Source organism: Phyllostomus discolor, chromosome 8, assembly GCF_004126475.2.
Source record: "Phyllostomus discolor isolate MPI-MPIP mPhyDis1 chromosome 8, mPhyDis1.pri.v3, whole genome shotgun sequence".
Lineage (NCBI taxonomy): Eukaryota > Metazoa > Chordata > Mammalia > Chiroptera > Phyllostomidae > Phyllostomus > Phyllostomus discolor.
The window spans coordinates 77455409-77483240 of record NC_040910.2 but is presented as its reverse complement, the minus strand read 5'-3'; the positions used below and the strand labels follow the sequence as shown (position 1 = coordinate 77483240).

The 27832-nt window shown below is 48.8% G+C and overlaps 2 protein-coding genes and 1 pseudogene across 4 annotated transcripts in view; 2 read left to right on the top strand and 1 right to left on the bottom strand.

Moving 5' to 3' along the window:
* Positions 1 to 1208: 1208 nt before the first annotated feature.
* On the bottom strand, positions 1209 to 8608 carry TIMM22 (translocase of inner mitochondrial membrane 22). Of its 2 annotated transcripts, none has more exons than XR_004904801.1 (4): positions 8157 to 8608; positions 4102 to 4298; positions 3451 to 3619; positions 1209 to 2226 (listed from the first exon to the last, which is right to left on the bottom strand). XR_004904801.1 is itself a non-coding variant. In XM_028520597.2 (4 exons), the coding sequence occupies exons 1-4, from the start codon at positions 8392 to 8394 to the stop codon at positions 2150 to 2152; spliced, it is 585 nt and encodes a 194-aa protein (XP_028376398.1). In that variant the 5' UTR covers positions 8395 to 8605; the 3' UTR covers positions 1209 to 2149. The 2 variants fall into 2 exon arrangements, 1 of the variants encoding a protein (XP_028376398.1); XM_028520597.2 differs by having other exon boundaries at positions 3547 to 3619; positions 8157 to 8605.
* Positions 5139 to 6687, top strand: LOC114503166 (annotated as a pseudogene).
* Positions 8609 to 20114: 11506 nt separating the features above from the next.
* Positions 20115 to 27832, top strand: part of NXN (nucleoredoxin) — a 140680-nt gene continuing 132962 nt past the window's right edge. The window contains exon 1 of one of the 2 annotated variants that reach the window (XM_036033299.1): positions 20115 to 20579. In XM_036033299.1, the coding sequence (XP_035889192.1) occupies positions 20208 to 20579 (372 nt within the window). In that variant the 5' untranslated portion in view covers positions 20115 to 20207. The remainder of the gene's footprint in view (positions 20580 to 27832) is intronic. The other variant, XM_028521093.2, reaches the window with a different exon arrangement.

The following is a 27832-nucleotide window of genomic DNA, read 5'->3' as shown; positions in this document are numbered from 1 at the left end:
GGGACATGGCCATCGGCATGCTTCAGAGAAATGGCGGGAATGTGTCCCCTTAAGTGGAGCCTTCTTATTTTACATAAACCTTTCTCTTGGAAACCATCCACTTTCCTTGGATGTGGCTCATCTTTTGGCCTAATCTGCTTGCAGCGAGGCTGCATCCACCGGGGGGCCCAGCCTCCCTTTAGGAGAGCTGGTGGGGTTAATGCAGGCTCCCACCAGCCCCAGCCATCGGACACTGTGTTTATTCTGGAGATCAGGAACAGATGTCTCTGAAAATTAGTGTTTGGTTTATGAGGTCATACTGACTCCTTGGCCATCTAAAACAGGAAACTATTCATCTCCTCTCTTGATTCAATAGTCAGTGTGGACAATGCTCCGCTTATTGAACTGACGACTACTGACAGCCCCAGGGCTCATCGCTGCCAAAGCATTTGGGAGGGCAGCGCGTCTCGCACTCAGCCGTTCAGTGAGGCTGACCCCGCACACTGGGCTGGCTGGGAGGAGCTGCTGGGTGTCCTGTCATCTTTTTGGCAGGTGCCAGGTAGGAGCATGTGCTCTTGCTCTCAAACTGCTTATAGAGGACTTATTTAGGACAGTGCAGAGAACCATTCCAAATTCGTCCTGACCTCTGAGGGTGCTCCGGGCAACCCAGCAGCAGACACCTCGTGCCTGCGAGACCGGGATGGGGCAGTGTGTAGAATTCACCGCAGAAGTGCCTGCGCCCTGTGCACTGCTCACACTCACTCCAGAGGGAGTGGTGGGCGTGGCCGGAGGAAGGTATCACCAACTGGGTGTGATGTCATCACTCACGACACAAACACACACACTCAGGACGCCTGCTTGTTCAGCCCAGTCTTTGAAATCTGGTTATGGGTGGGAGGGCTAGAAGACAGCAGGCAAGGGAGGAGAAAGAAAGAAGAGGTGGAGGGGTTACTGCACAGTAGAAGCAGACGTAACCCCCGGCTGAAGGTGGCCAGGACTGCACGTTGCCCACCAAGCCCACCTGCCTGCCCCAAGAGCAAAAGCCCAGGTTCATCAACTTCATCTTGCCACCAAAGCACCAGTGTAAAGCAGAACCCGGGGCAAATCCCAATTTTTTTTTTAAAGGCTATTTTTTTGTGTGTCCATGGCACACAATTAAGCTGAAAGAAAAAGGCTACCAGTTCAAGTCAAAAGCACCACGTTAACATAATAGAACACACACCAGAGAACGAAGGTGGAGGTGAGCAGCCGCTCAGCAGCATCGGATTTTATCCAGTGCCCACTGTCACTCAGCCATCAGGGTGATGACAGCCGGACCATCACATGCTGTCCTGAGCTGGGCCTAATCCAGTGCTCAAAGCCTTACGGCAGCGGGAGGTTCAGGCCAGCCCACAGGAGAGTTTTTGGAGGAGGCCAGCAGGACTTACACATGGGTTGCAGTGTGTCCTAGGACGGAGCGAGGCTCAGCTTCTTGGGCGGGAAGCCCTGGCCAGCGTCTCAGGCTCCGTGAAGGCAGCACCACTGCACAAGCCCTGAGAACCCAACAACCCCACGCTCCTCAGGAGCTTTCTCAATTTCTCTCCTTTGGAGGTTTAGTCTTTGGGCTACCTGGCACCATTTTGGGGGAATTATAAAATTGAAAGTAAAAATAAACCATTTAAACTGTAATATAAATACATATTTTTAACAAGGATAGCAGAATACTAAACACAATGACATAATTGGCCGGAAGGCGTAAGGTCACTTGGCCCGGCCCCGACCCGTGGGATGGTGACCGCGTGGCGTTCCCAGGTGGAACAGCTTCCTGCGTCCATGTGAAGTCCCTCCTGCTCCCACGGCACCAAACAACGGGAGGGCCGGGGTGGTCAGGACTGAGTCTCTGTGGAGCTTAGTTTCTACAAGTCGACACGCTGACTCCTAAGCTGCCGGAAAGAGAGAGGCTGGACGGCACGTCCCCGCACGGCCTGGCTGGAGTCCAGGAGCAGGGAGCGTGGCTGCTCAGAGGCTGGAGGCACACAGCGGCCAGGCGGCACCCTCACGACATCAGCCACTGGGGGGAAAATCAATGTCTTCAGCGTGGGAAGCGAGTGCCCGGGTGGTACAGAAAATGCCCCCCTCAGAGCAGCTCTGACCCTGGGCTGGGGCTGTCCTTCCAGGCAGGCCGTCACTCTCACCGCAGATAGTAATCGATTGCAGCGGAGAAAGCCGCGAAGCCTCCGCACCCAATGACCCCAGCCTTTAAGCCAGCTGTAAAGCAAGCAGAAATGACGTTATCTGTGGTGACAGAGGCTGGGTCAGACTGCAGTCACAAAAAGTCTGCACACCCACAGACGCAAAGAAACCCGCTCGAGCGTTCCCTGCCATTCGGCCCACCAGAGACCTGCACGGCTCCAGGGGGGCCGTACACGTGACCTGACCCAGTGTGCCTCAGCTGCACTGTGCATTCGCTTCACTGTCCTCATTCCAGAGAATTACTGTTGCCAGTCTCATGAAAATAGACCCTCGAAGGCAGGAAACTGGTTAAGAAAACCAGCCCTTAGAATCAAGTGAAAGCACATGGCCTGCCGCTCGGACTTGTTTATGGATGGGATTCCTGGGACGGCGATCAAAGCCGTCCTGGAGGGGCGGGCTTCCCGAGGGCCCCACAAAGCCAAGCTGGACCAAAGGAAAAGTCACCCTCTAAATCATGAATGGCTGTCTGAGGAGCAAAAGCAGGTTTGTAATGACAGCCAACCATCTTGCCTCCCAGAAAATGAGAAAACAGGCTTTTTGCCTCGGGTCAGTCGAGGCACAGCAGAGGAAGCGGCCCAGCAGTGGACCCTGTTAAAGAAAGTCAAGTCGCTGACCCCCCGCAGCACACTCCTGACAGGACCGCCAACAGGGAGAAGTGGCGGGGAACTGGTTTCTTTCTTTGTCGTTTACAACCAATAACATTTCTCAAATACCTACATTAGGCTTTAGACATTACCGAGATAACTTATACACAAAATTATTAAGAAAAATGTCTAAATAATGGAAATGCCCGGAGCTGACATTCCAGCACGACGTGTGGACAAATGGGCTTTCCAGGGCTCGATGGGGCCTAGCTGTGCTCCCACACCATCCTGCATTTCAGCGCACTCAGGGGATCGCTGTGAGGAAGTCCTGCCCGTGTTTCCGATATGGGGGCAGTTCTCTCCTCTCAGACAGATCTGGACCTGTCAGTGGTTCTCACCTGGAAGCAATTTTGCCCCAGGGGGCGTGTGGCAATGTCTGGAGACACTCAGCTCTCACAGCTGGCATGGAGTGGGTGGAAGCCAGGGGTGCTGCTAAACACACAGACAACCTCCCCTCCCCCAGCAAAGATTTATCTGGTCCAAAATGTCAGTAGTGCCAAGAGAAGAAATCCCGAAGCTTCCGGAATTGAGTTGGACACATAAGCAAACATGATTAATTTGTCTGAGGGGAAGAATATCAACTGTCCACATATACCTGGGGCTGTCCCTGGAACACTCCTATGTTCAGAAATGTCAACTCCAGCCTGCTGTCCAAGGCCACAGGGAGAACCACTGCAGGGTGTTTACTGACCTCTGAAACCGATGGCTCCTCCGGTAATGCAGCCGCTGATGACACTGTTCCTCCAGTCGGACCTTCCCCGGTACTGGGGGGGCAGAAGTGTGGTTCAGAGCCAAAGAAACAAGCCAGACAAGACGGTTAAGAAGAAAAGCACAGGGTTTCTAGCTGGCTAACGTAGTCCCTCCCAAGGGAAACCTAATCTTTTTCTCTTTCAAAAGTACAGTTTCTAAAATTTGGATGTGTTCATAGAGGCTTCCTGCTGGTGGTCCGAGAGCACTGAGACCGAGCGCAGCGTTCGAGAAGTGATCAAACTCTCTTCTCACTTTCCCCGCTAAGTCTGCGATTACAGTCATTAACCAACTCTGGCCTACACAAAGAAGTAAAGAATTGTGCAAGCCCAAATCATGCACACAAAACATTTACATTAGGGGCTATTTAATGGAAGTCTAATCTAGAAAGTTTCGGACATTTCGATCTGTTTTCTAATTAACATTAAGATGAGTACTTCTCCTTAGAAGTCGTAAGATGGCAGTGGGCAAGGATTTCTCAGAAGGCGGAGATACTCACAGATTCTACCAAACACTCAGTGCAAGAAAACATGGCGCCCACAATGGCAAAATTTTTGGCGTAGGACATTCCTCTCTGCCCCATGTCTTTAAGAACTTCTCTTGCCGTCGGAGTGCGGTAAGGGTCCTTGGGGTCAAAGCCCACATTGGTGTCGATGCCGGCAGTGAACACCCCAAATGCACCGCCCAAGACAAATCCTGAAAACAAACAGAGATGGAGATTTCTTTGACATGCTTTCTGAATTACTGTAACGGGGTCATACGCAAACAGCACCTTCTGGGTGGCCACCGGTGAAGAGCCCCCCACTCCCCTTGCCACCCAAGCCCACCACCTGCCCGGTTTCCACATTACACAATCCAGGATCTATCTTACCGACTGCTTCTCCCCTGTCTCCTCTTGGATTTCTTCCTCATTCATTTTCTAATGCTGTATTCCTCAGGATTCAGTCTTTAACCCTCTGTTCCCTCTCCACACTCTCGCATCTCGCCAGTCACCCTTGGATTAAGCTACCAACTTTGCAAATCACCCCCTTAACAATGGTCATGTTCATAACAGCCATTTGGTAAACACCGTGTGCCAGTTACTAAGACACCTGATAGTTACAGCCTCATTTATCCTCCACAGCAATCTGTGGGGTAGATGCTATTATCCTCTCTTTTCTGTGGCTGAAGAAACTGAAGTTAAACTCAGAGAAGTTAAGTAACTTCCCTAAAGTCACAAAGCTACCAAATGGCAAATGCCACACTACTGTCCACATCTGACCTTGCTGAGCCGCTGGACATTTCCATACACATGTCCTCTTATCACCGTAAGGTCAATACAGCTGACCCTTGAACAATGCAAGGGTTAGGGGTGCCAAGCACCCCACAGTCAGAAATTTACACATAACTTTTGACTCCCCCAAAACTTATTTGTCCCCGTAAGATGCAGTGAGGAGCCCAAGAGCCAGCACGCAGCCCGCCAGCCAGGCCGTCCTGGCCACCAGCCACACTAACCACCCACCACTGTGGTGCCCGAGTGAAAGCAAAGGAGGCGGCATGAGCCACACAGGCAAGGCCACCACCACCACCGCCCTCCCACAGGCTCCAACAGAGCCCAAGGGCCCCCATGCCACCATCATCCTTGCAGGAAACCCCAGTGGGGATGCGGCAGCAGCCAGCGGTGAAAACAGCCAAAAAATCCTCGCCACCAAAGTCCCTGGCACTGTCAAATGGTTCAGCATCAGAAATGGATATGGATTTATACACCGAAATGACACCAAAGGTGTGTCTGTACATCTGACTGCCATCAAGAATGACCCACAGAAAGATCTACGCAGCGCAGGAGAGGGAGAAACTGTAGAGACAGATGTGGCTGAAGGAGAGGAGGTTCTGACGCACCGATGTGACTTGCCCGGATGCAGTTCCTGCAGAAGGGAGTGGGCAGGCTGCTGACCTGCACTGTAACAGACGTGGCTACTATGGCAGATGCCGTGGGCCACCCCATAATTAACGCTGTGAAAGAGGAGGAAAGGGGGGCAGCAGTGAAGATGATGACCCCCCTGCCACTGACTGGCAGTTCTGTGGGGGCTGGAGTCAGCTGCACAGCCCCAGTATTGCCCTCAGTACCAGCCAGGTTCCCACCCTACCACGTAGGACAGACCTTTGACCTTCACTCCCAGGCCTTTCCCCATCCCAACAGAATGCAGGCTGGTGAGATTGGAGAGAGGAAGGATGAAGTCCCAGAGGGAGCACAGCTTCAGGGACCAGTTCATCAAAATCCAGCTTACCATCCAAGGTACACAGGGGACCTCCTCGCCCACGACCTGCCCCAGCTGTGGGAGAGGCTGAAGGTGAAGACAGTGAACAAGCGGCGATGGTCCATACCACCAGGCACCTACTCACCAGGGATACCAGCGCCTTACAACTGTCAGCGTCACCCCTGTCCTCCTAATGCTCCTTCACAAGATGGCAAAGAGACGAAGGCAGGTGAAGGGCCATCTGAGAGCCCCGCTCCAGCCACTGAGCAGTGCAGTTTTGAGTAGCACCAGGCTCCCCAGGCACCTTCGCCATCAGATGACCTAAAGTATTAATGACCATTCAAAAAATAAAACAAAAAGTAGACCACGACCTTAGCAACACCAAAGCAGTAAGGTGGAAGACTAGTAACAAAGATGTGGAACTGGGATGTTTACACTTGTTCTTTATGAAACAAGTACAAACGGGGGCTGTCAGCCAGTGTTCCCAGCAGTTCTTCCAGGAATGCCAGCACAGAGGACGAGAGCCACCTCCTATTTCAGCAACCACTAGGTCTGCATTTTTTCCCTGGTTTTTACTATTTTGGTAATATGAAAGATGGACTATTAATACCACATGGGGAGAACCCCAACCAAAGAAATCTGAAATATATAGCAGATGCCTTCTCCCCCACTCCTGCTTCTGTTAATTTTGGATGCTGATGCTAAATTTCCAAGTGTCATAATTTAAATAAAAATTTTATGCCCTTCTTATCTATTTCTAGGATGAGGAGAGGATTTTTTGCTTTCTTACACGACTCTCTTGGAAAATGTGCAGCGTGAAGTTCCTCAAAAATAAAATTTTTACCCTTAGTTGTCCATTGTTATCTGCGGGGGATTGGTTTGAGGCCCCCCCACAAATACCAAAATCCACGGGTGCTCAAGTTCCTTATATAAAAAGATGCAGACCAGTGCATACAGGAAGTCGACTACATCTGTGGACTCCCAAAGGAGGACGGAAAACAGGACAGGTATTTAATGAGAAACATCCGCACACAGGTGGGCTCACATAGTTCAAAGCCATGTTGCTCTAGAGTCAACTGTGCATGTTCAATGAAATCATGGGCACCTTCTCCATTTTCTTCCTTGTGGCTCCTTCTTTCCAGTCACTCCCGCAGCAAACCCAGCCGCATTTCTGTTTCTTTGCTTACCCCTGCAACTTCACGGCCACAGCTATCATGGAGTCTGGGGTCTTTATCACTTCCACCCCTGAGCACTACAAAGACTCGTTCATTTCAGCAAACAGATAAGTGATGTATCAGGGTCAAGCACCATGATGAACAAAGATCCGGTCCATACCTCACGAACCTTCAGTCCAGCAAATTGCCTATCTGGTCTCCCCATCCACACTTTTCTTCCCCTCACCACGCTCCATCCTGAGTCATACCCATCACCACTTGTTACTCTCCTTAAAAACACCATCCATCACTGCCCTAGTGCCTATAGGCCTACAGCCCAAATCCCCCACTCCACTCCAACTTGAAATGCCATCTCTCTTCCTCTTTGTCAACCCCCATTCTCTCAAATCCTTCAAGACACATCTCCAGTCTCACCACCTCTTGTGGCCTGCCAGCCAAACCAAAAAATGCTTTCTCTTTTTTCTTTCCACTTTACTTTCACATCTGCACTCTCGCTATATTCATTTGTCTGTCATTCTCAATGAGATTTCAACTCATCTACCAACGTGGTCAATCTCTCTACTCTGCACACAGGAGGGGCACTGTACATTCTCATATCCTCAAAAGGTTTTGATTTTTGGTTGTTGTTTTTTTTAAAGCCCAGTCCACACTTCTTTACCCTTTGTTGACTGCTGTCTAGTCCACTGGCCACAATGGCCCGTTTTCAAACCTCAAGCCAACTCCCGCCAGACCTCTGCACTTGCCATTCCCAATGTCTGCAGCATTCTTCAATATATAAACATAAGAACGTTAACTTCGCGAGAACAAGCCTCTTGTTTCTCATCTAGTCTCTCCACCACCTGGCACGTGATGGCACTCGGTAAAATTTATTTAAAGAATGATTATTTAAAAGTGACTAAACGAATAATGAACGAAGCCAGCCATCTTATAAGTTCCAGGCCCCGACCTATCGTACCGATTCTCTGATCCAGTTCCCAGGACTAGAGAGCGTTGCTGAGGGAGGTCACTGAACGAGGCGCGGGTGCTGTGAAGGTCGAAGCCCAGAGGCTCCTCGCCTTCCGGGCGCGTGGCCTTCTTGCCAGCGGACCCCGCTGCCATCCAAACCCTCAGCTTCCCAAAGGCGCCCCCTCGCCTTGTCTCACCTCCCACGCAGGCTAGCGCTGCCTTGAAGGCGCAACTTTCCATCGCCTTCTCGATCATCTTCTGTTCATCGCTCTTGACTGGACTCGGGATCCCGCCCAGGCTTCCAGGCTCCAGGACCCGGGGCTGACGCTTGTCACCCACCAAGTACTGGAGAAGAAGGCTGTACTGCAGCTGAGCTTCGGTGGAACCCGCCGCCTCAGGCTCGGAGCCACCGGCACTGGGCGCAGAGGCCGCCATGACTGCAGTTGCCCAAGAAACCCTGGCGTCCTTCCTCCTGCAGCAGATTCCGCGAGCTTCACGTTCGGACTTTGCGTGCCCAGGCACTGTGTCGTAACCGCTGATTCGTCACTTCGAGCAAGTCCGAAGAAATTGCAGAACTCAAATCCATTCGTGCGCACCTAGCAGAACTATTATGTTTCCCTCTTGTGGTACTGAATCAGGTTTATGCAGCATTCCCAATGGCACTGACAAAAAAGATTCAGATATACCAGCGCGCCCTCGTCGGGGCTGCAGCGCGGTGCCCACCGGGATTTGTAGTTCCAACTCGTGCGCCCAAGACATTTCCCAGGAAACCTTGCGCTGGCACTCGCCCCCACCCCCCACCCCCCTCGTCCCCTGTAGCTTGGGACAGGCGAGAGCCGAGCGGTAGAGCACCCGTGAGGCTGCAGCGCGCCGGGGCGCCGGCAGGAGGCGCCTCGCCACTGCCCTTACAGTCTATTTCTTGCAGGTTCTGTGAGAGGTAATGGAAGGTACTTTGTAAATGAACGTGAAATCATGGTATAAATGTATGGCGTAATTGTTTTTGCTCAATAATTAAATCTTTGATAAGTGAAGCTAGCCAAGCGTTAAGAAAAATCAGGGACGGTGATGGGAAGTGGAGGTGACTGGATGGATGGAGGGCGCGAGGAAGGCTGAGGCTGCTGTTCACTGCAGCTGGTTGTTTTCAGTGGAATTTGTGATATGACTAAAATTGCTATGAAAAGCCCAATTTATAGTATGTTGAACCAGTTAAAGTGTTTACCAGCTTGTAAACTCAGAACCTGAAGGTAAACTGAGATAGTACTATATATGAACCCAGAAAAAAACTTTTGTAGTTTTTATGGTACTAAAATAGAACTCAAACTCTTGTATTGATCCAGACTAGAGATGTATTGGGGTGTACCCGCTAAGAGAAACATAATGGAAACAGAAGGGAGTGAGGATAGCCAGTCAACAGAGGCAGAGATCCTTCTTTGGTTTCCAGCGTTCTCTGTGATGCCCAGCATAGCATACAATTTACCCACTTTTGCTCCAACGACTGAAGGAGCTAGTCCTAAGGTTTCCAGGACTTCATACTTGTTGAATCTAATTCAGACCTCATTTTACAAGACTTCTCAGCAGCATTTGACACTGCTGACTCCTCCCTCCTTCTCTGAAGTTTCTTCACAGTTTCAGTGGAGCTTCGCTCCACTTCTCTCTCCTAGTTTTGCTACAGGCTCTCCAGTTGCTCAGTCTTCTTTGCAGGCACCTCTACCTGACCTTTCTTCCTTTTCCTCTTGGTCCTCTCAAGGCTTCATCCTTTATTCTCTTCTCATAAAGCTCACTGTACCTGGCAACTCATCCACACTTGTGGCTTCTACTACCACTCTAATGCACTAATGACTGCCAGATCTTTAGCGCCAGCTTAGGCCTTTTTCAGAAGCACAAGAACCAGACAATTTCCATTGGCACTTCTAACTCAACAACCAGACAGACACCCTTTCCTTCCCATGAGTGAGGGGCCCAGGGCTCTGATTCATGCCAAGGTCTTAAGGACCAAAGTGGACCCAAGAGATAAGCTGGGACAGGCCCCCAGGCACATCCTAGGCAAGGTGGCCTTGGAAATCAATGGTCTAAACAATTAATCTGTAGGACTAGCTAGAGAGCAATAGTCAATCTGAAAATTAAAGGTCTATAGCAGAGGTCACGTGAGATCCAAGAAAGCACATGCAGGAATTCCATATGTCCACGGTGCACGAGGGAGGAGCCCTTTCATGGAACATCATTGGCCCAGGTCACAGGTGGAGAGAGAACAGTTACAGACACAGAAACAGACACTAATCTGGTATCTCTCCCCCACCCCTCTTCTTCAACAGGTGGAATGAGTTTCATCTGATGGAAAACTTGAGCCTCTTCAAGCATATTCTGGAAGTAAGAAGTGGTTTCCCATGTCTGTTTCCCTGGGCCGAACCTTTGCCAGTAGCCTAGTGACTTTATCTGGCCACGGCATTGTTGGGTGTCCAGCAGGTCTCATGTTAAAATTTGGTTCTCCAACCCAGGACATTTGTTCTGACAAGGACAGAGGGTTAGAGCAGCATCTCAGTGGTCAGAGAGAGAGCAAGGGTTATTTATTTATTTATTTATTTTAGAGACAGGAAGGGAGAGAGAGAGAGAGAGAAACATCAGTCTGTGGTTGCCTCTCACACACCCTCACTGGGAACCTGGCTTGCAATCCAGGCATGTGCCCTGACTGGGAATCAAACCAGCAACCTCTTAGTTCACAGTCCAGCACTCAATCCACTGAGCAACCCAGCCAGGGCAACAAGGGACATTTAAAGATGAATTAGATTCACAGGGAGTGGTTGTAGGAAGAGTCCACACACACTGAGTTGGTGACCCATCCCTTGAAGGACTCCAGGTAGTGGCGCAAACGGGCAGGTGCTGAACTGGAGGAGGGCCTGATCATATCTCCTTTGGGTGCCCAAGACCCCAGTTGGCCTGCTGTTCTCTCAGTATGTCACTGGAGCCCAGAAGTAAAAGAAATAGCATAAGTAGGATGGAATGAGGAGGTCCAGGTTGAGAAGGGCAGTGTGTCTTACGTGGATTTGAGTTGTATGTGAATTTGGTAATGGTGAGTAGTCTGAATAATCCTGTTGCTGGTAGGAGATACGGTCACATAGCTACTCTGAGTAGCCAAGTGATTTACTGTAACTAGTGGATACTGGGCAAGTGACTTTGTATTTAAAGGGCTTTGACCCATATCCTCCAAAGCCAGGGTATAGCTAGGAGCTAAGGTTGGAAATATGGCATCTGAGAAACTCATGGGAGGAGGAGATATTAATAAGTTGTGGCTGTAGCTGGGCTGGAGCAGGAGCTAAACTACTCTGAAAAGGTGATGATATCCACCAGCATCACCATCCTCCATCATGTGAGGAGTATAGGTCAGAGGTGAAATCTAAGGATGTTTAGGAATCAAGAGATGATACAATCCTCACACTGCCTGTCACTTTCCTAGGAGCGCGTTCAGAAGCCTTGTACTGTAGGAGAAATTATCCATGGGCGTGGGTGCTGTGCATCTCCGAGTGGAAGCTGGGCCCATGCCACGCAGAATGGTCTCCTGTTGCGGACCCCACGAGCCGGGGTCCACATCACTGCACACCTGTTTGGCTGGAGTTCTGGCAAGGAAGGAATGATGGATCATGTACCACACCTGGGCAGCGGCTGCCCCTACCTGGGTGTGCTGCCATACCAGTCTCTTTCTCCCCAGCGGTCCCTCCTAGACAGCTCTAGGTCCCCCAACAGTGCCTATACAGCATCTCTTAGGTCAGCAGCAAGTGAGGCAAATAGTAGCCATTGCCTACACTTACCTGTCTCTGGAAGTAGGTTCACACGACTTGGAGCCCCACTGAAATGGGGAACAACCGTTTGGCTAACAAGCCTGGAGTACATCAGGGGGCTAGGGGCCCACCACAGGGTGGCCATGGGCCGGAGAAGAAGGGAAAGGCGGCACATTACCACTTTCATCTCTAACCTTAAAGCAAATCTCACTTGCTCAAAGGGCCGGTGTCCAGAGTTTGGGATGAATTTGTTGTGAAAAAAAAAAAGCCACTGATTCCCCCCCCCCCCCCCCCCAGTCTTTTGTTCAGCTCTGAAGAAAGGGGCTCAGCATCACAGGTCCGGCAGCAGCCCAGATGGCCACGTCCTGCCAAGTGCAGAGCAGATTTGACACTTGACTGGTTAGGAGGCCTCGGGGGCTGTTTGCCCAGTGGAAGGCCCGGAGAGAGGCAGGCTTGTTCCTCTGCTTTCCCCTCTATGCACAAAAGCATTGGCGATCCTTCTTCCCACTCGCCAGCCTTCCCCAACCCAGAGCCTTCCTTCTGTGTCTGATATTACTTCCACAGCTGAACGAGAAGGCCTGGGCGTGCCCTGCACTGACAATGAACTTTCCTAGGACTGGGACAGCCAGCGTGTAGCTTTGCTGGGGCCACAGCACAAGCAGGATGAGTGGAGTTCTATATTTTCTGTTTAAATTTTTGTCACATAAAAACACTCATAATTGAGCCCCCAAACCCTGACATTTATTTATAAAAATTATGTATTTATTCTTATATGTTTAAACTTGAGTCACCTTCAAAGTACTCTCCATTTGATGCGATACACCCATCGAGACGTTTTTTTCTACTGCTCAGAACGGTTTTTGAACTCATCGATTTTGACGCCTTTTAGTGCTTCTGCTGGTTTTTGTTTCACTGCTTCTACATCAGCAAAACATTTCCCTTTAAGGACTTTTTTCATCCAGGCAAACAAAAAAAGTCACTCAGGGCTAGATCGGGAGGATAGGGAGGGTGGGGAACAAGAGTCATGCCGTTTTTGGTCAAAAACTGCTGAGCACTCAGCACAGTATGGGCAGGTGTACTCATAAATCACCCATCATGAAGTGGGCAAAGAAATTGAAAGAGTCTTCAAAAAAAAATTCACTGAAGCCAAACGCAGCCAAACAACAATACCAGCTGGTACACTGATACAGATGAATTTCTAGAACACTCATGTTGGGGGGGAGGCCTGTACTACAAGGGGCCCTCCCCACAGAAGATAATTCTGTTTTTTGTTTTTTGTTTTTTTTTTTTTTTGCAGGGGAGGAGACCATTGTACAAAGGGCTAGCATTATTTCTGCGGTAAGGTAGATGTGTTGAATGACCCATTCAAGGATGTTCACTCAGTCCAACTTATGAAGCCTATGTCCTTCCTGTCCAGACAGGAACACTGGCAGCCACATTGAGGCCATATTTCCAGATCAGACCATGCAGGTTTGAGCAAATGCAGCAACAATAGAACCCTGGCCAAATTTTCTCAAATGGCTCCAGCAGAGCGCTACTGATGATCCATCTTGATCTCTCAGATGCAATGAGGCAAAAGGTTGTAGTTTCTTCAGCTAGCAGAGTCACCTGTCACTCGAGAGAGCTGTTAGTCTGTAGGGAACACTGGCAAGTAGGCTCTGATCAGGCAGAATAATAAGAACCCAGCATTGGATGCACTGCTTGGGCACTGCTACCTCATTTGGACAAAAAGAGTCTGTCGGATTGAGAGCAGAACCAGGATGCAGGATGCTGAAGCCAACGTAGGTGTCAGGGGAGAACTCCCATCCCTGCCTAAGAGAAGGCACTTTGGTACAAGGTGGGCTCTCTGAAGCCTCAGGAGGCAGCATCAACATGAGGGTTGGCAGGAAACACTCTGGGCTTGTGAAGTGGGAGCCAAGGACTGGTGCCTCACTCCCTAGTAGGAGGACTCAGAAGCAAGGAACAGCGGAGCTCATCAAGGTAGCAGTTAGAAAAAAAAATCAGACCTCCAAATCAGCTCCTCCCCTTCCCTGAGGTCAGGGGAGCCCATCTGAGAGGCAGACGAGAAGGCTCCCTAAGGGCACATCCACAGGTGTGAGCTCTTCCTGCACATCCGCAGGTGTGAGCTGTTCTGGGGCTGTGGGGTTTGGGTGGACTTAAATTAGAACTTATTCTCCTCCCCAAACCTGCTCTTGCTGAGTTTCCCATCTGGGTGGATGACGCTTCCATGCTCTATATTAGTCTTAGATGCCTTGCTTCCCGCATCCCCTACATACCTGCTCCATAACTTTCCAATCCACCCCTTCCTTTGTGTACTCATTGCCACAGCCACAGCTTGGGCTGCAATCATTTTTCATTTACTAGAACCCAGGGGTCTTCATGCCTCCTACCTTGCCCGTCCCCAGACCATCCACAGCACAGAAACACCAGCACGCGCTGCTCAGAGTTCTTCTCCGTGCCAGGATAAAATCTAAACTCAGTGTGTTGCTTTTACAACTTGTGCCCAGGAAGACACACATGTTTCAGTCCAAGTTTAGTTCTTCGTCGAACATTTGCATTCCCAGTTGTCTGCTTCCGATATCTCTTTTGGATCTAGAAGTGATGGCTCAGAATCATCCTCGGTCACCTGTGCTCTGTAGTGTTTGGGAGATGAGTTGGGGCTTTTTGGCTCCGTGTCATTCCTCTGAGGTGTGCCCTGTCCTCAGTCAAGTGTAAATTATTAGGGATTATCACCACTGTTTCTTCATTCACTTCACCCTTGACTTGTGACAGCCACTGTGAGAACAGAAGTGCCCTGTGCTGCCCTTTCCCGTGACAGGCCCCGGGACTGCCCCCTGGTTCAGCTGGTGGTCTCCACGTGCTGGGGCAGGTCTCTCGACGATGGGGCATCGTCATTTGGAAGTTTTATATCCTCACCCACGCCCAACAATCCAGATTTGCTTACTGTCTCTTGTGCTGTTGCTTTGGCTTTGCTTACAAAAAGTTGTTGGAGATTTGGCAAACAGTCTGGCAGGCTGGTGGAAAGTTTGGACCCACTTCAGACTTGGGAAACGCACCATACGCTCTGGCTCTGTCTGCACAAGGATCGCGTGGATGACAAGTTGTGAGCCTGAGATTTGATCTGAAAAATACTGGAGGCAAATAGAAAATATGCATTATGCTTTTCTAGCACTTTGCACTTCTGACTCAGAAAAGAGTTAGGAAGCTTCAAGAACTAGACTCCTGTTGCATTTCTGGGGGATAAAATGAATAAAAAGAGCAATATGGTTACTTCCAAAAATGACACACCCAGCTGGTGCCAGAAAGATAAGCAGCACGCTTCTGCTGTCACCGAGGCGGACAAGGCCCTTCCCTACCTTCCTTCACCCTGAGCCTGGTCGGGTCCCTGCTCCGTATTTTGCTTCACTTACCTCTCAGTCAAGCAATTTCCCTGATCAGTGGATCTGTGGCAAAAGACCAACTTATTAAAAAGGAAAAGCTAAAACAGATGTGAAAACTGTAAAAAAGCATTAATCTACAGGTAAAATCATTCACAAGGAACTCTCAATGAAATGGAATACAACTTTTTGTTTGAATCCATTTTCATTCAAGTTTTGTTAATTACTCTTTGAACTATGGGGACCTGGCCAGCTTTCATCATCAAAACGTTCATTTGGTACTGCAGTTTAGTTATAACAGATTTTGAATTTTTGTACATTTTTTCTCTTTCATTTTGCGATGTCCCAAAGTACTTTAAATATTCCTTTTCCACTTATAGTATCTGATCTTTTGAATAAGTTCTTTTTGAAATTTCAAAAAGTACTTTTTTCTTGGACTAGAATTGTAGCTTCCATATTTTTCTCTCGTTTATTTCCTTCAGCTCCTTTCCCCAAGCAATCTGTTACTGTTTCTTAAATATCTTTCCGGATATGTTTCATGCATATGTAAACATTATGTTTGTGAGTATCTACATAGGTATTTTTCTCTACTTAAGAATTTACAAGTGGCCCTGGCTGGCGTAGCTCAGTGGGTTGTGTGTGGGCTGTGAACCAAAGGGTCACCAGTTCAATTCCCAGTTGGGGCACATGCCTGGGTTGTGGGCCAGGTCCCCAGTAAGGGGTGTGCAAGAGGCAGCCACACATTGATATTTCTCTCCCTCTCTTCCTCCCTCCATTCCCCTGTCTAAAAATAAACAAACAAATAAATAAATAAAATCTTTAAAAATTTTTGTAAGTGGTGGCCTAGTACAGCCTACCTATTCTGCACCTTACTTTCTCTTGTGCTACATCTTCGAGATGTCCCATGTCAGTGGATGTGATGAGTCCAGGAATCAAGGGGTGGAAACGGGAGTGTCATCACTCACTGCCACCTCAGTCACCCACTAGCAAAATGCTGGCTCCTTGTTCCCACAACCTTGTGTTCTGCTGGCCTAGACATCTTCATCCCGCAGGGAAGATGCTTCCACCTCAGGCACGGCAATGGTTCCACTGCACTGGGAGTGAAGACCCAGCTGCTTCTCAAGCCCCTGAATTATCCGGCAAAGGAGAGAGCTCCTGCGCTGGGTGGGGTGACTGATCCTGACTGCCAAGGGGAAGTTGGACTACTAGTCTACAGTGGGGGTCAAAAAGAGTATTCTGAAATGCAAGAGGTCTCTTCATTACCATACTCTGTGATTAAGATCAGTGGAAAACCACAACAACCTAATCTAGCTGGGACTATAATGGTGCAGACCCCTCAGAAATAAAGGTTCGAGTCAGTTCTCCAGGAAAAGAACTGCCACCAGCCGAGGTGCTTGCTGAAGGCCAAGGGGATCAGGAAGGGTAGCAGAAGAAGGCAGATGTAACTACCAGCTATGATCACATGACCAGTTAGGGAAACGAGAGCTATGATCGTCATGAGCATTTCCTCCTTATGTTGTTACGAGTGTTTGTGTGTATATTTGTGTCTGGCATATATCTTTGTTTCTTCTCTCTTATTCCCTTATCATGTAACACGAGATGATTGACTTTACACCATAGTATTTAAGTTATAGGATGTCAAAGAGAGGACTTTATCTCCTCTTTTGCTGATGGGATAGTCGTGTCACGTTAGGTGGAACTGGCCCCCTTCCTGTGTTCACTGGAGAGTAAGTGTGGTTTGAGGAGATGCACGTAGGGGCCACATTAACAAGGGGGAGCCTTGTGATGCATCAGCTTGGCCGGGCTGCGGGGTGCCCAGATGTTTGGTTAAATGGTGCCCAGGATGTGTCTGTGAGGGCGCTTCCAGACGGAGACAGCGTGTGAGCAGGCGGCTGAGTCAAGCAGGCTGCCCTCCCTCCGCGTGCGGCAGGCCTCATCCAGCGGGTCGAAGGCCCAAACAGAACAAAAAAAGTAAAGTAAGGTGGCGGCGAAATAAGCATTCACTCTCTCCGCTGGTCTTTGAGCTGAGACACAGGTCTTCTCCTGCCTCCGAACGCAGACTCGGCTGGAACCTGCACCGTCAGCCCTGCCGAGTCTCAGGCCCCTGGACTGGGACCGGAACTATTACTGCCTATCCTGGGCTTCCAGCCGGCTGACCATAGATTTTGGGACTTCTCAGCCTCCATAGAATAAGTCTGTCTATCTATTCTGTTCGCTAGAGAACAAGACTAATAAGTGTACAGAGAAATCTCCTTAATTCTTTTCAATGGCCGGATTATATCCCTGAGGATGAAAGTGGCCTAACAGAAGCATCCTCAGTAATAACACACTGAGGCTTTCCCAGTGTTTTTCTAACTTCACCAGCATATCAGTAAATATCTGTACACATACACCCTTGTGCACAGATGCTACTTCACCTAAAGACCAAGGAATGTGATTCATGAACCTTGAAGGTGACAAATAGGTGTTTGTTCTGTTCATGTTCTGTGTGACATCATATACCTTAGAATACAATTTCCCGACAGGAAAACTCTGTAATACGTATGTTCTGTACAATGTCAGGCATGTTGACATTAGAACTATTTAATAACTATTTTAAAACAATAATAATTTCCAGAATAGCCAGTCAGTTCATGTAACATAACTAGTTAAATACCAGCAAGGACATTCTTGAAGCGGATCTCTTGAACTACAGAAGCAGAGAGAGTGCTTTCAGCAGGCCAGAGGATGTTGGCCCTTCTTTTCAGGAAGCCCAATGAGTCTCCTTGGGCCTCTTCTGGTAACAGACACCCGCTGGAATTATGATTTTGGAGTCATTTCCATTGCAAATCCCCTCTTTCCACGCCCCTTTAAAACGCAGCTGTGATATCTGGCTCCTGACCAAGGCCTGCCGCACCAACAATTCTCTACATTTTATTTATATTTCATGTGCAGTATGTTCGAACTCTCACTTTCCCAGGTGCCAGATGCTGGTTTGGACACTCTCCAGTGGAAAGTGTTTTCCTGTAAAATAATAGAAGTAAAATGCTGAACAAACCGAGTCTTTATATCAGACTTGCACCTAGTTTACCAGAGTTAAGTGCTTTAATAATGACCTCACTACCATCCCAGATTTGCAGTCCCCCAAATCCCCTCTTCACCTGCCTCCACACCTGATTGCCCTGTGGCTCCCGTAGGATATAAAGGCTTAGAGTCATTCCACATTTCTTCAGTGTTCATTGGACAGTGTTAGAGTGTAGGAATCTGTCTCATGTGCTTTCAGCAGTGCCTGATGTAACCCACACACCAGTATTTCAAATCTGATTTGGGTGAGAAAATAAAGCATGAATCCATTGACAGGATTTTAAAAAATATTTAGTAACTTAATGCCTGTTTTGTCAATAGTTTTAACATGTTTTCATCAAAAAGTGATGCTTTCTGTGTTTTATAATAATTCTGTCTCTGCGGGGGTCAGAATTATTACACTCTAAAAATTAACTCAGAATTTGCATTTGTGATACGGTTGTTGCCTGTTTAAAGGCAGTCTTCAGTCCAAAGATCTTATTTGTAAAATGAGCAGCAATATTAGGTAGATACTAAGAAAATGGATATACTTTTTTTAGAGATTGCCAGTCCACTCTTGGCTTCACCACCACCCATTGCATGGGTTTATGTGGTAACATTTCATTGAGCTGAAAACCAGCAAAATTCCTTGATCTATGCTAGAAAAATTGAAAACCTTAGGCAGGAAAATTCATGCCAAAAGCTTGCGGCTATATTCTGAGGTTTAAATGAACTCTGTAAAGCATGCTGTAATTTGTGTGTGTGTAAAGCCGCTGTAAGATAACAAAAATTTCTGCTTGGCTGGCAAGTATCTCTTTTCACAGTATTGGGCTCTGGTAGATTTCCTTTTCTTTCTCACAATTTCCATTAGATGGCGGTAGATGCCCAAGGAAAAACTTCAGAGAGGCTGGCGGAGGGCAGTGAGAGGAGCATTTTTTTTCTTTTCACCGGATTGTTGGTAGTTGAGCAGACACACACTGAAGGTCACAGATTATGGGTGGGCGTGGAATACATTTTACTTGTGTGTGGCCAGCAGATTTGCCACAGACCACCTGTTTAATCCAGGTTCTCTCTAGCCTAGGGTAGCATTTGCCAGCTGCACTCCCCTCCCCCCAAAAAATCCCTAGAATTTTTCTGAACTATCAACAGACCTGGTATAAGCTATGGAACCCAATCAGGAGAGCAGCCAGCATTGATTTAAAGATGCTCCGGCATCTGTTGCACACACTTACAGACATGGAAGACAGCCACTAGCTGGCGAGGAACGGCCACTGCGGTTGTGGACTGAAATCCCACAGTACGACCTACAACCAACCACAATGGAGAGAATACTTCTTTAAGTATTATGGATTCTCTCACGTGTGCCTAGCATCAGATCAGAAACTACAAAAGAAACATAAGAGGTGGCGTCCTCCAGTCCTCCAGTAAGAGGATACAAAACATACGGAGAAGTAAGTGTCCAGCGAGACTCAGCCTGAGTGTCATGAAGGTGGTAATTACTATAAACCTTATGAGAGGTCAGTGGGGTACGAAATGGCGGAAGAGTTAGGCTTTGGGTAGGGAGAGAGAAGAGGGAGAGGAATAAGAAAGGGTAAGAGAACTCCGGTGGTGGGGGTGGGGGTACCGTGAGAATCTTTGGAGAAATCAGGAGAGAACTGAGAATTTGGAAGGGGAGAGGAAATGAAGGGAAGGGTGAGGCCAAGTCCAGCAGCTTCGGAAATGCGGGCTCAGCGGACCCTTCTTTATTTAGGCCCCGGACATTCCCGTTAGAATGGAGCGTTTCCGGTCAGCTTCCACGCCAGGGTTGTTTCCCGAGCACTTCGGCCACGCAGTGGAAGTCGGCACCCGGTGTCCCAACAGCTGCGGGCATGGCGCGGCCAGAGACTACCACGGAGGGGGCGTGGCGAGGGTGGGCCGGAGGGGCGTGGGGAGGGCGGGCCCGTGTGGGCGGGGCTCTCCTCTCGCAGCCGCCGCCGCCTCTGCCAGCCGCGCGGACCGAGAGAGCCCGGTCGCCGCCGCCTGCACGGCCCGCGTGCTGGGGCTGCGGTGCGCCAGGATGTCGGGCTTCCTGGAGGAGCTGCTCGGTGAGAAGCTGGTGACCGGCGGTGGCGAGGAGGTGGACGTGCACTCGCTGAGCGCCCGCGGCATCTCGCTGCTCGGGCTTTACTTCGGCTGCAGCCTGAGCGCCCCCTGCGCGCAGCTCAGCGCCAGCCTGGCCGCTTTCTACGGCCGCCTGCGGGGGGACGCAGCGGCCGGGCCGGGGGCCGGGGCCGGGCCGGGGCCCGGGGCTGGGGCTGCCGCGGAGCCGGAGCCGCGGCGCCGCCTGGAGATCGTCTTCGTGTCCTCGGACCAGGACCAGCGGCAGTGGCAGGACTTCGTGCGGGACATGCCGTGGCTGGCGCTGCCCTACAAGGAGAAGCACAGGAAGGTGAGCGGCGCGGGCCTCGTCGGCGCCCCCGGCCTGGGTGCACACCCCGCGCGTTCCCCGGAGCCAGGCGTCGCCGCCCCCTGCCCGCCAACCCACCCCACTGTACCCTCTGCCTCCTCCGTCATCTTTGCACGCGCTTCGCCCTGTCCCTCAGCGTCCCCTTCCTCTGTCTGTGCCCGCCCCCCTTCCCGGGACCCCGCCGGGTTGAGACTCCCGCGGGAACTCCTCGGTGCCTGTGCCAGGCCGCGCCCGCCGGGGAAGTTTGACACCCTTGGGTTTCCCGACCCAGGCTTGCATTCTGAGGAGTCCAGAGCTCTGTCCCCACAAGTTGGGAGACTCGCGTAGGGGGTGGCTGCGCTCGGGGTCCGGACTCCATGACTCCTATCGCGGAGCCGGAGGTTCAGGGAGAGGCCGCTTTCTTCCTTCAGCCACTGGACTGGCGGATACCTGTGGTGGGTGGGGGAGGGCGCTAGCCCCCTACCCATAATGCTCAAACCAGGAAGTTTCTTTTCTTTTCGAGAGAAATCTGCTTTTCTGGGGGCCCCCCTCTCCCTGGGACCCTGAACGCAGAGGCCGAGGACAGACCGTCCTGCACCCCCAGGGAGGTGGCCGCTGACCGTGGCTTTGGGCAAGAAGGGAACTCACTTCTCTACCTTTCCCACTCTTTCTGCACCGCGGCTGAACTAGTGGCCACCCGGGAGCTTTTCATTGTCTGGCTGTCCAGCCATTCTCCCCAGATGCCTCCCAGGCACAGGAACAGACTGTTCTTGCAGATCTTAGTTGCTTGGTTGGTGGGCCACTGCCGTCTTGGCAAGCTTCGAATTAAATGCTGAGCTGATCCTATAGGTGCAGATTGACCAGAAGAACGAGGATTTGGGGAAATTTATATATACTTCGCTGTCAACTTGTCATTCCTCCCAGTTAGTTTGGGCTTTTGAGTGTATCTGTTGGATGAAGATGTCTGTTTTAATAAGAGGAATTAAGGAATTTTTGTCATGAATTGAAACAAAAAGTTTTGGAGTGCTCTTGCTTAATTGGTATGCAACGTGTGAGTCCAGACCTTCTTCTGAGGAGAATCTCAGTTTATGGACAGGAGAAGGGCTGCACTGGGGGCCTTAAGGCCCCTCTAGGGAGGATGGTAATGGCATACCGTGTGTTTGTTTTATGTGTGTAGAATCTTGTTGAGAAGCATGATTTAGATTTAGTGAGAGCAGAAGGCTTATACTGTGACCCCAAATGTCTCCAGTAAATCATCCATCGTGAAGCAGTGTAAGGTACAGACTTGGGATTTAAAGTATGAAATACAGTTTGTACATGTAACACTGGAAAAACATGGGCTCACTAACCGCACAGAGGCAAAACCTGGCATTTTAAGCCCCTTGTAGGAGATTTTGCCCATCTTTGATTTATACATTTGCTAGTGCATTAATAGGCACGGCTAGCCCTTTTTTGCTTTACAGTCTGGAACCCCTTGTTTTCCTAAGTAGTTGTTTTTATAGGTCTTTTGGGGAAGAATAATGTTCAGAAAGTGATTAACCAAATAATGTTTTCACCATCATAGCAAGTTTCTATCATAGTCCAAAGTCTGGGTTAAATAATGTCCTTATTGGGTGATGCCAGTGACTCTAGCTTTTGCAAACATCCAGTGATGGTAAACCGTGACAGACCTAAGCCCTGCTGCGATTTTCACAGTGGGAGAAATACATTCGCTGGATAGTAGAAATATGGAGCCAATTGAGATGTTTTGCAAACGCTTAAAGCTTTTTCTTGAAAAAGGAGACCACTAGTAGGACATAGGCCATGCCTGGTTCTCTATGCCCTGGCCAGTCCCTTGGCACGAAAAAATGTGGCCGGTGGCCCTGGCCCGGGGCCAGCTAACTCTGCCAGGTTGAGAGTGCGGATGACACCAGGCAGACCCACATTTGAACATACAGTTCAGCGTGTGCGCATGCCCAAACCCTGGGGCGTCCACATTTAAAATTTTTATTATTTTGCTCCGAGTTTTTCTGTTTACTTTGTTCTCTAAAACAAGTCCAGTTTCGAGGCCGCAGTTTCTGTTCTTGGATGCTCATGAATAGGCAACTCAAGATCTTACGCCAGAACCGTTCTTATTTGAGGTGATACAACCAGGTAAAAAGACTCCAGCTGTGTTTCTTATGGAAAACATACTCTTGGAAATCACAAAAGCCGTGCGCTCAACTCTGAAAAGAGTTATTTTCCACTGGAAACCAAAGACATCTAGAACAGATTCCTTTTCTGTAATTTTGAGTTTTTGTCTCTCTCCTTTGAAATTGGGCTGCTTAGAAACCCTCGAGCTTGCGATGCCAGTTCCATGATAAGAACAGTGAAAAGTCCCGGCTCCCCCAGTCCAGGGTGCTGGGTGGGTGATCATCGACCTCCTTGCTGATGGGCTCTGTCTGTGTCTCACCAACTATAAAAATAGCTCCAAAGAAGAGAATTTTGTTTTACATTGATGATAAACCAAGTTCCAGATTACTAATTGTTTAAAGTTCTCATTAACATTTGTTCTTAAGACCGTTCGTATATTTCTTCCCTTTGGGATAACACAGGGTATGGTTCTAATTAGTTATTGGCTGGCATTTCTTTAAAGAAAATTGAAAAATTATGGTGGGGAAAGAAAATGCTGTGTAGTATTGCTTTTTTTCTTCTTTTATTAATTTCCCCTTTTATGTAGTAAGAAAGTCTGCGGATGACCATATATGTTAAGCCTGCATTCTGCCTGGCTCCTCTCACCTTGATTGGAACTGTGAGAAAGCAGCAAGTAAAAGAATCCTGGCATCTTTAGAAGAGTTGTTGACTGAAGGTAGTCCTGTTTCTACTTGTTTAAGTGGAAGGTGCAAAGGGAACCGAAGCTTCGTTGTCTGGCTTCCAAGTGTACACGTATTAAATAGCTGTGTAAAAATTGTAATTAGGCGATAACAGAACTTTGAGTGAATTTATAAGAGCGATTTTGTGAGGAAACATAACCCTGAAGTTCAGGCAGTTAGACTTGTTCTAAGTAGGTTCTTTTTTTGTTTTGTTGGTGAACATTTTTCCGATTTCTGGAGAGAGAGAATGTGATGAGTAGTTGGAGAGTGGTGAAGGTTCCGACTTTGAGATTTGATCTGTCCTGTTTGATCAGTGTAAGTTACTGAGTGACACAGCAGATCTCCAGGATCTACTTTGGCATCACAGAGGAGAGCCCTGGTTTTGGGTTTGAAGCCACAGGACTCAGCCTCGCCTGGGCTGGATGCCTGGTGGGAAGCATTTGATCAGGGTGGGTGCGCTGACGTTGAAAGGCACCGGTTTGCTGGGTCTGGATTGGTTCCCCCTGACTGGGGGAAGGAAAGGCCCGGTGGGAGAGTGTCCGTCAGGACTCTGGACCAGCATCCCTGGCCTACCTGTTGCAGCTACGATGAGGGAATCTTTTTACTACCCCATGTGGGTTGCCTGCTCTGTGTTTCTTTTGGTTTAGACTAAATCAGAGGCTTGGCCTAGAATTCACCGGAGTCCCTTTGGTTCTTCGAGTGGGGCAGGATTTGGTGCCAACCGAGCCTACATCTCCGTCTCTCCCACTTCTTTCTCCCTTAAACCCCAATAATCTAGCCACTAAGAGAGTGACTTCTATAACACTGACAGACTACTTTTTAAAAAAGATTTTATTTATTTACTTTCAGAGAGGGGGAGGGAGGGAGAAAGAGAGGGAGAGAAACATTGATGAGCGAGGTTGTGCCCGGGCACGTGCCCTGACCAGGAATTGAACCAGCGACCTTTTGGTTGGCAAGCTGTTGCTCACTCTACTGAGCCACACCAGCCAGGGATTTTCTTTCTTTCTTTTTTTTTTTTGACAAGACTAGTTTCAATTAATGTAGTAAAAGCAAAAAGGCATGGGGTTTTCTGCCTTCCACGTAAGGAGCCTGAACCAGCCAGGCGAGGCGCCCTCTCTTGACTGTGTGTCCAGGACTTGGATCTGTCTAACGAAAAACAATAGTCCAATTAAAGTAATAAGAGCAATTTTCCTTGAGAGGCTTTTTCCTTGTTCCATTATTTGTAATGGATTTTTAATCTCATTTTTCTCCTCTGCATAATGAAGCTGTCCAGTGTAGTGCCTGAAAATACGGACTCTTGTCCATCTGCCTGAGTTCAGATCCTGGCTCTGCCTTTGAGTAGCTCTGTGACCTTGTGCAAGTTACCCTGCGTGTCCGTGCCACTGGTTCCTCATCTGTAAAGTGGAGATGATCGAAGCACCTGCCTTACAGGACTGTTGTAAAGACTGCACGGGGTAATATACACATGCCTGGCATACAGTGTGTGCTTCCTAAGTGCTAGCCATTATTTGTTAATACATTCTCATGAAATGTAGTAGTTCGTGTCATAGCTTGAGCCTTTGGAACACATCACACTATAGAATTATAAAACTGTTAATAAGGTGTATTTTTTTAACTGTTCAAATACACGACTTTTATGAGCATACAAAGGTATATAGTTAAGCAGTTGAAAGAATTGCCCTAGAAAAGATGATAATTGAGTAGAAAGACCTAGAAGGATGAAACAAAAGCAAATGAATACATATTTTTAAAAAAAAAAAATGCCCTGGCTGGTATGGCTCAGTGGATTGAGTGCCGGCCTGTGAACCACAGGGTCGCTGATTCGATTCCCAGTCAGGACACATGCCTGGGTTGTGGGCCAGGTCCCCAGTTGGGGGTGCACGAGACGCAACCACACACTGATGTTTCTCTCCTTCTCTCCCTCCCTTCCCCTCCCTCTAAAAATTAATAAATAAAAATTTTTAAAAAATACTCTTCCTTAAAATACTGACAGTACTGATACTGACTGAGCTCCTTCTATCTGCCTTTAAAACAGAGACAGCAGATCAGTGAAGCCTAGGCGTGATAAAGGGCAACAACTCTAAGATAAGGTACTGTTCTTGAGAGAAATGAATTATGTACTTGGTAATGCCAGAGCTATTAGGCATGTCTTGCACGGGTGGCTGCTTCAATCTGGGCAGCACGGAAGTTGCGGATCGCTGCTCTTTCACATGGGAAGAAATGGGCCGTGCTGGGTCTCTGGAGTAGCAGAAACCTCACCCCCTAGGATGGAACTGCCTTCCTTCCCAGCTCTGGAATGCTGCAGGATAGCTTTGCTCGGACTTGTAGCCTTTGCAGTTTTAATACGCGTCTTCCAGTTAGCGGCAAGGGCCCCACGGACTAGCTGTCCACAGCTCTCGCTAATTAATTTATCTTCTGATAATGGGTTGGAACGTGAGCCAGAGCTCAGAGAAAAGCAGTGGGTTTTGAGGTTAGGGTCATTGATTTTATTCTGTTCTGGTTTTTTCCCTTACCCTCTTTTTACTACTCTGCCTTTTGCTGGGAGTCCTTGTTTTAATATCAGCACAAATTTGAGAAAGAAGGCTTCGTGTGGTATAGAGCAGGGGTTGGGGATGGACAAGCCCCGCCCCCACCCGTGAGAAGGGTCTCCTTTTTTTCTGGTACGTTTTGGGGCTCCAGCTGGCTCTGTTCTGAACTAGACCGGGCTCATTACTGCACGATACCTTTTCAGGGGGGAGAGCGGAGGATGTGTTTCCTTTCTTCACATTCTGAATCCCCAGTGGGTAACCACCAGGGTGCTTAGTTTTCTGTATTTCATTAATTTACCATTATGCTTATTCAAAGGCGCTCAAAGGAAATGGCAATGAATTTAGAATCTTTGTGCTAACTTTCATAAAGCTCTTGCATACTGTTGCTTTACATCTTGCCATTATTTTAAGAGTAAATAAGAATTCTTGAGTCTTAGGAGACTTCCCTGATTCTCCTCCACCCCTCACATCAAAAGGGCACCACGTCTCACTGATTTGACCGCCTTAATTGCTCTCAACTTGGATGCTTTCTCTCCATCCCTGCCATCACTCCTGGAGTTCAGGTTTTATTCAGACCACTGCGCACTGGCAGCCTTCTCTGGCCGCGCCTTGCTTCCGGTGCCGACCTCTGAAACGATCCACTGGTCTAGACCTCAAACTGTCTGTACTCAACTGTCAGTGTTGTTTCGTGTTGCTGATTTCCAGTCAGTCACACACGTCCCCGGAGGCGGCCTCACTAAACCTGACTCCTGGACAGCCTGAACCACCTGCGACTGCCCCCTGGGCTGACAACGCACACGCTGTCGTCATGCTGGTCTCTGTCCTGTTCAACAAGATGAGCCCATTGATCATAAGCTTGGATGTTGCTGTGGCCTCGAGCTGCTGCGAATGTTTCCAAGTGCTTATTCTCAATTTGGTACTTGCCTGTTGCCTTGGTGAACCACAAACAACTCTGTCACCCTCCTGCTGAAGGGTTCTTCAGCAGTTCACGGCCTCAGGGTCAGCGTGCTCCCGGCCTGCTCGTCTCCCTCATCTCTCACATGTGCTACCTTTTCTCTCTCGCCTCCTACTTGGCTGAGTTTGGAGCTTCTAAACTCAGTCCTGGTTCCCTGCTCTAAGAAGTTTTCCTGTCTCTTCCCTCTGGGAAGGATACTTCTGTGAGCATCCACAGATTGTATGCACAGATGTCCTCGTAATTAGCCTTTTGTGTTTGTGTGTGGTTTCTTGGACGAGGTGGGGGGGTTCTTTTTCTTTAGATGGTTAGTTCCTTTAGGATGGAAAACCAACCCAAGGGAGGTGTTCGGGTGCTGAGACCTGGATCCCAGAAAGCAGGCGTGTGACTTTGAGATTCGTAACTTGACAGCATGCTACCATGCTGTCAAGTTTCCACAGCACGTGACTTGGGCTGTGCACTCTCACTACTGCTTAGCTTGATTTAAAAATTTACTATTAGAGTTGGGCCTTAACTGAATTGTCTAATTGTACCAGTGTATATACCCACACACAGTTTGTGGGCGTTTTTGTTTCTGTTTCTTAATTGGTGCCTTAAAGAGCACTTGAATGAGCAAATGGATGCATGACTCCATTGCCCTGTAATTCTGCGCTTAAAAATAGGAAAAGACTCCCCTCTATTTTTGACATGCCAGAAACCTTAGTGCATTAAAATAGTCTTGTATCTGCAGACCTGTCATTCCGTGCTTTTTTAGTTCATACATAGTTGGTGTTTCTCTAACATCGCTCTTCCAAGCAACTCTAAGTGCATGCATATCACCTTCTTCCAGCAACTAGTAATCCGCAGACATTAAGCAGTTTAATTGCTTAAAGTAGGTTTGAGTTGGAGAATTGAAGCCAAGAGGATTCATTATTAGAGCAGGGTCACTGTGCTGGATGCAAGGTC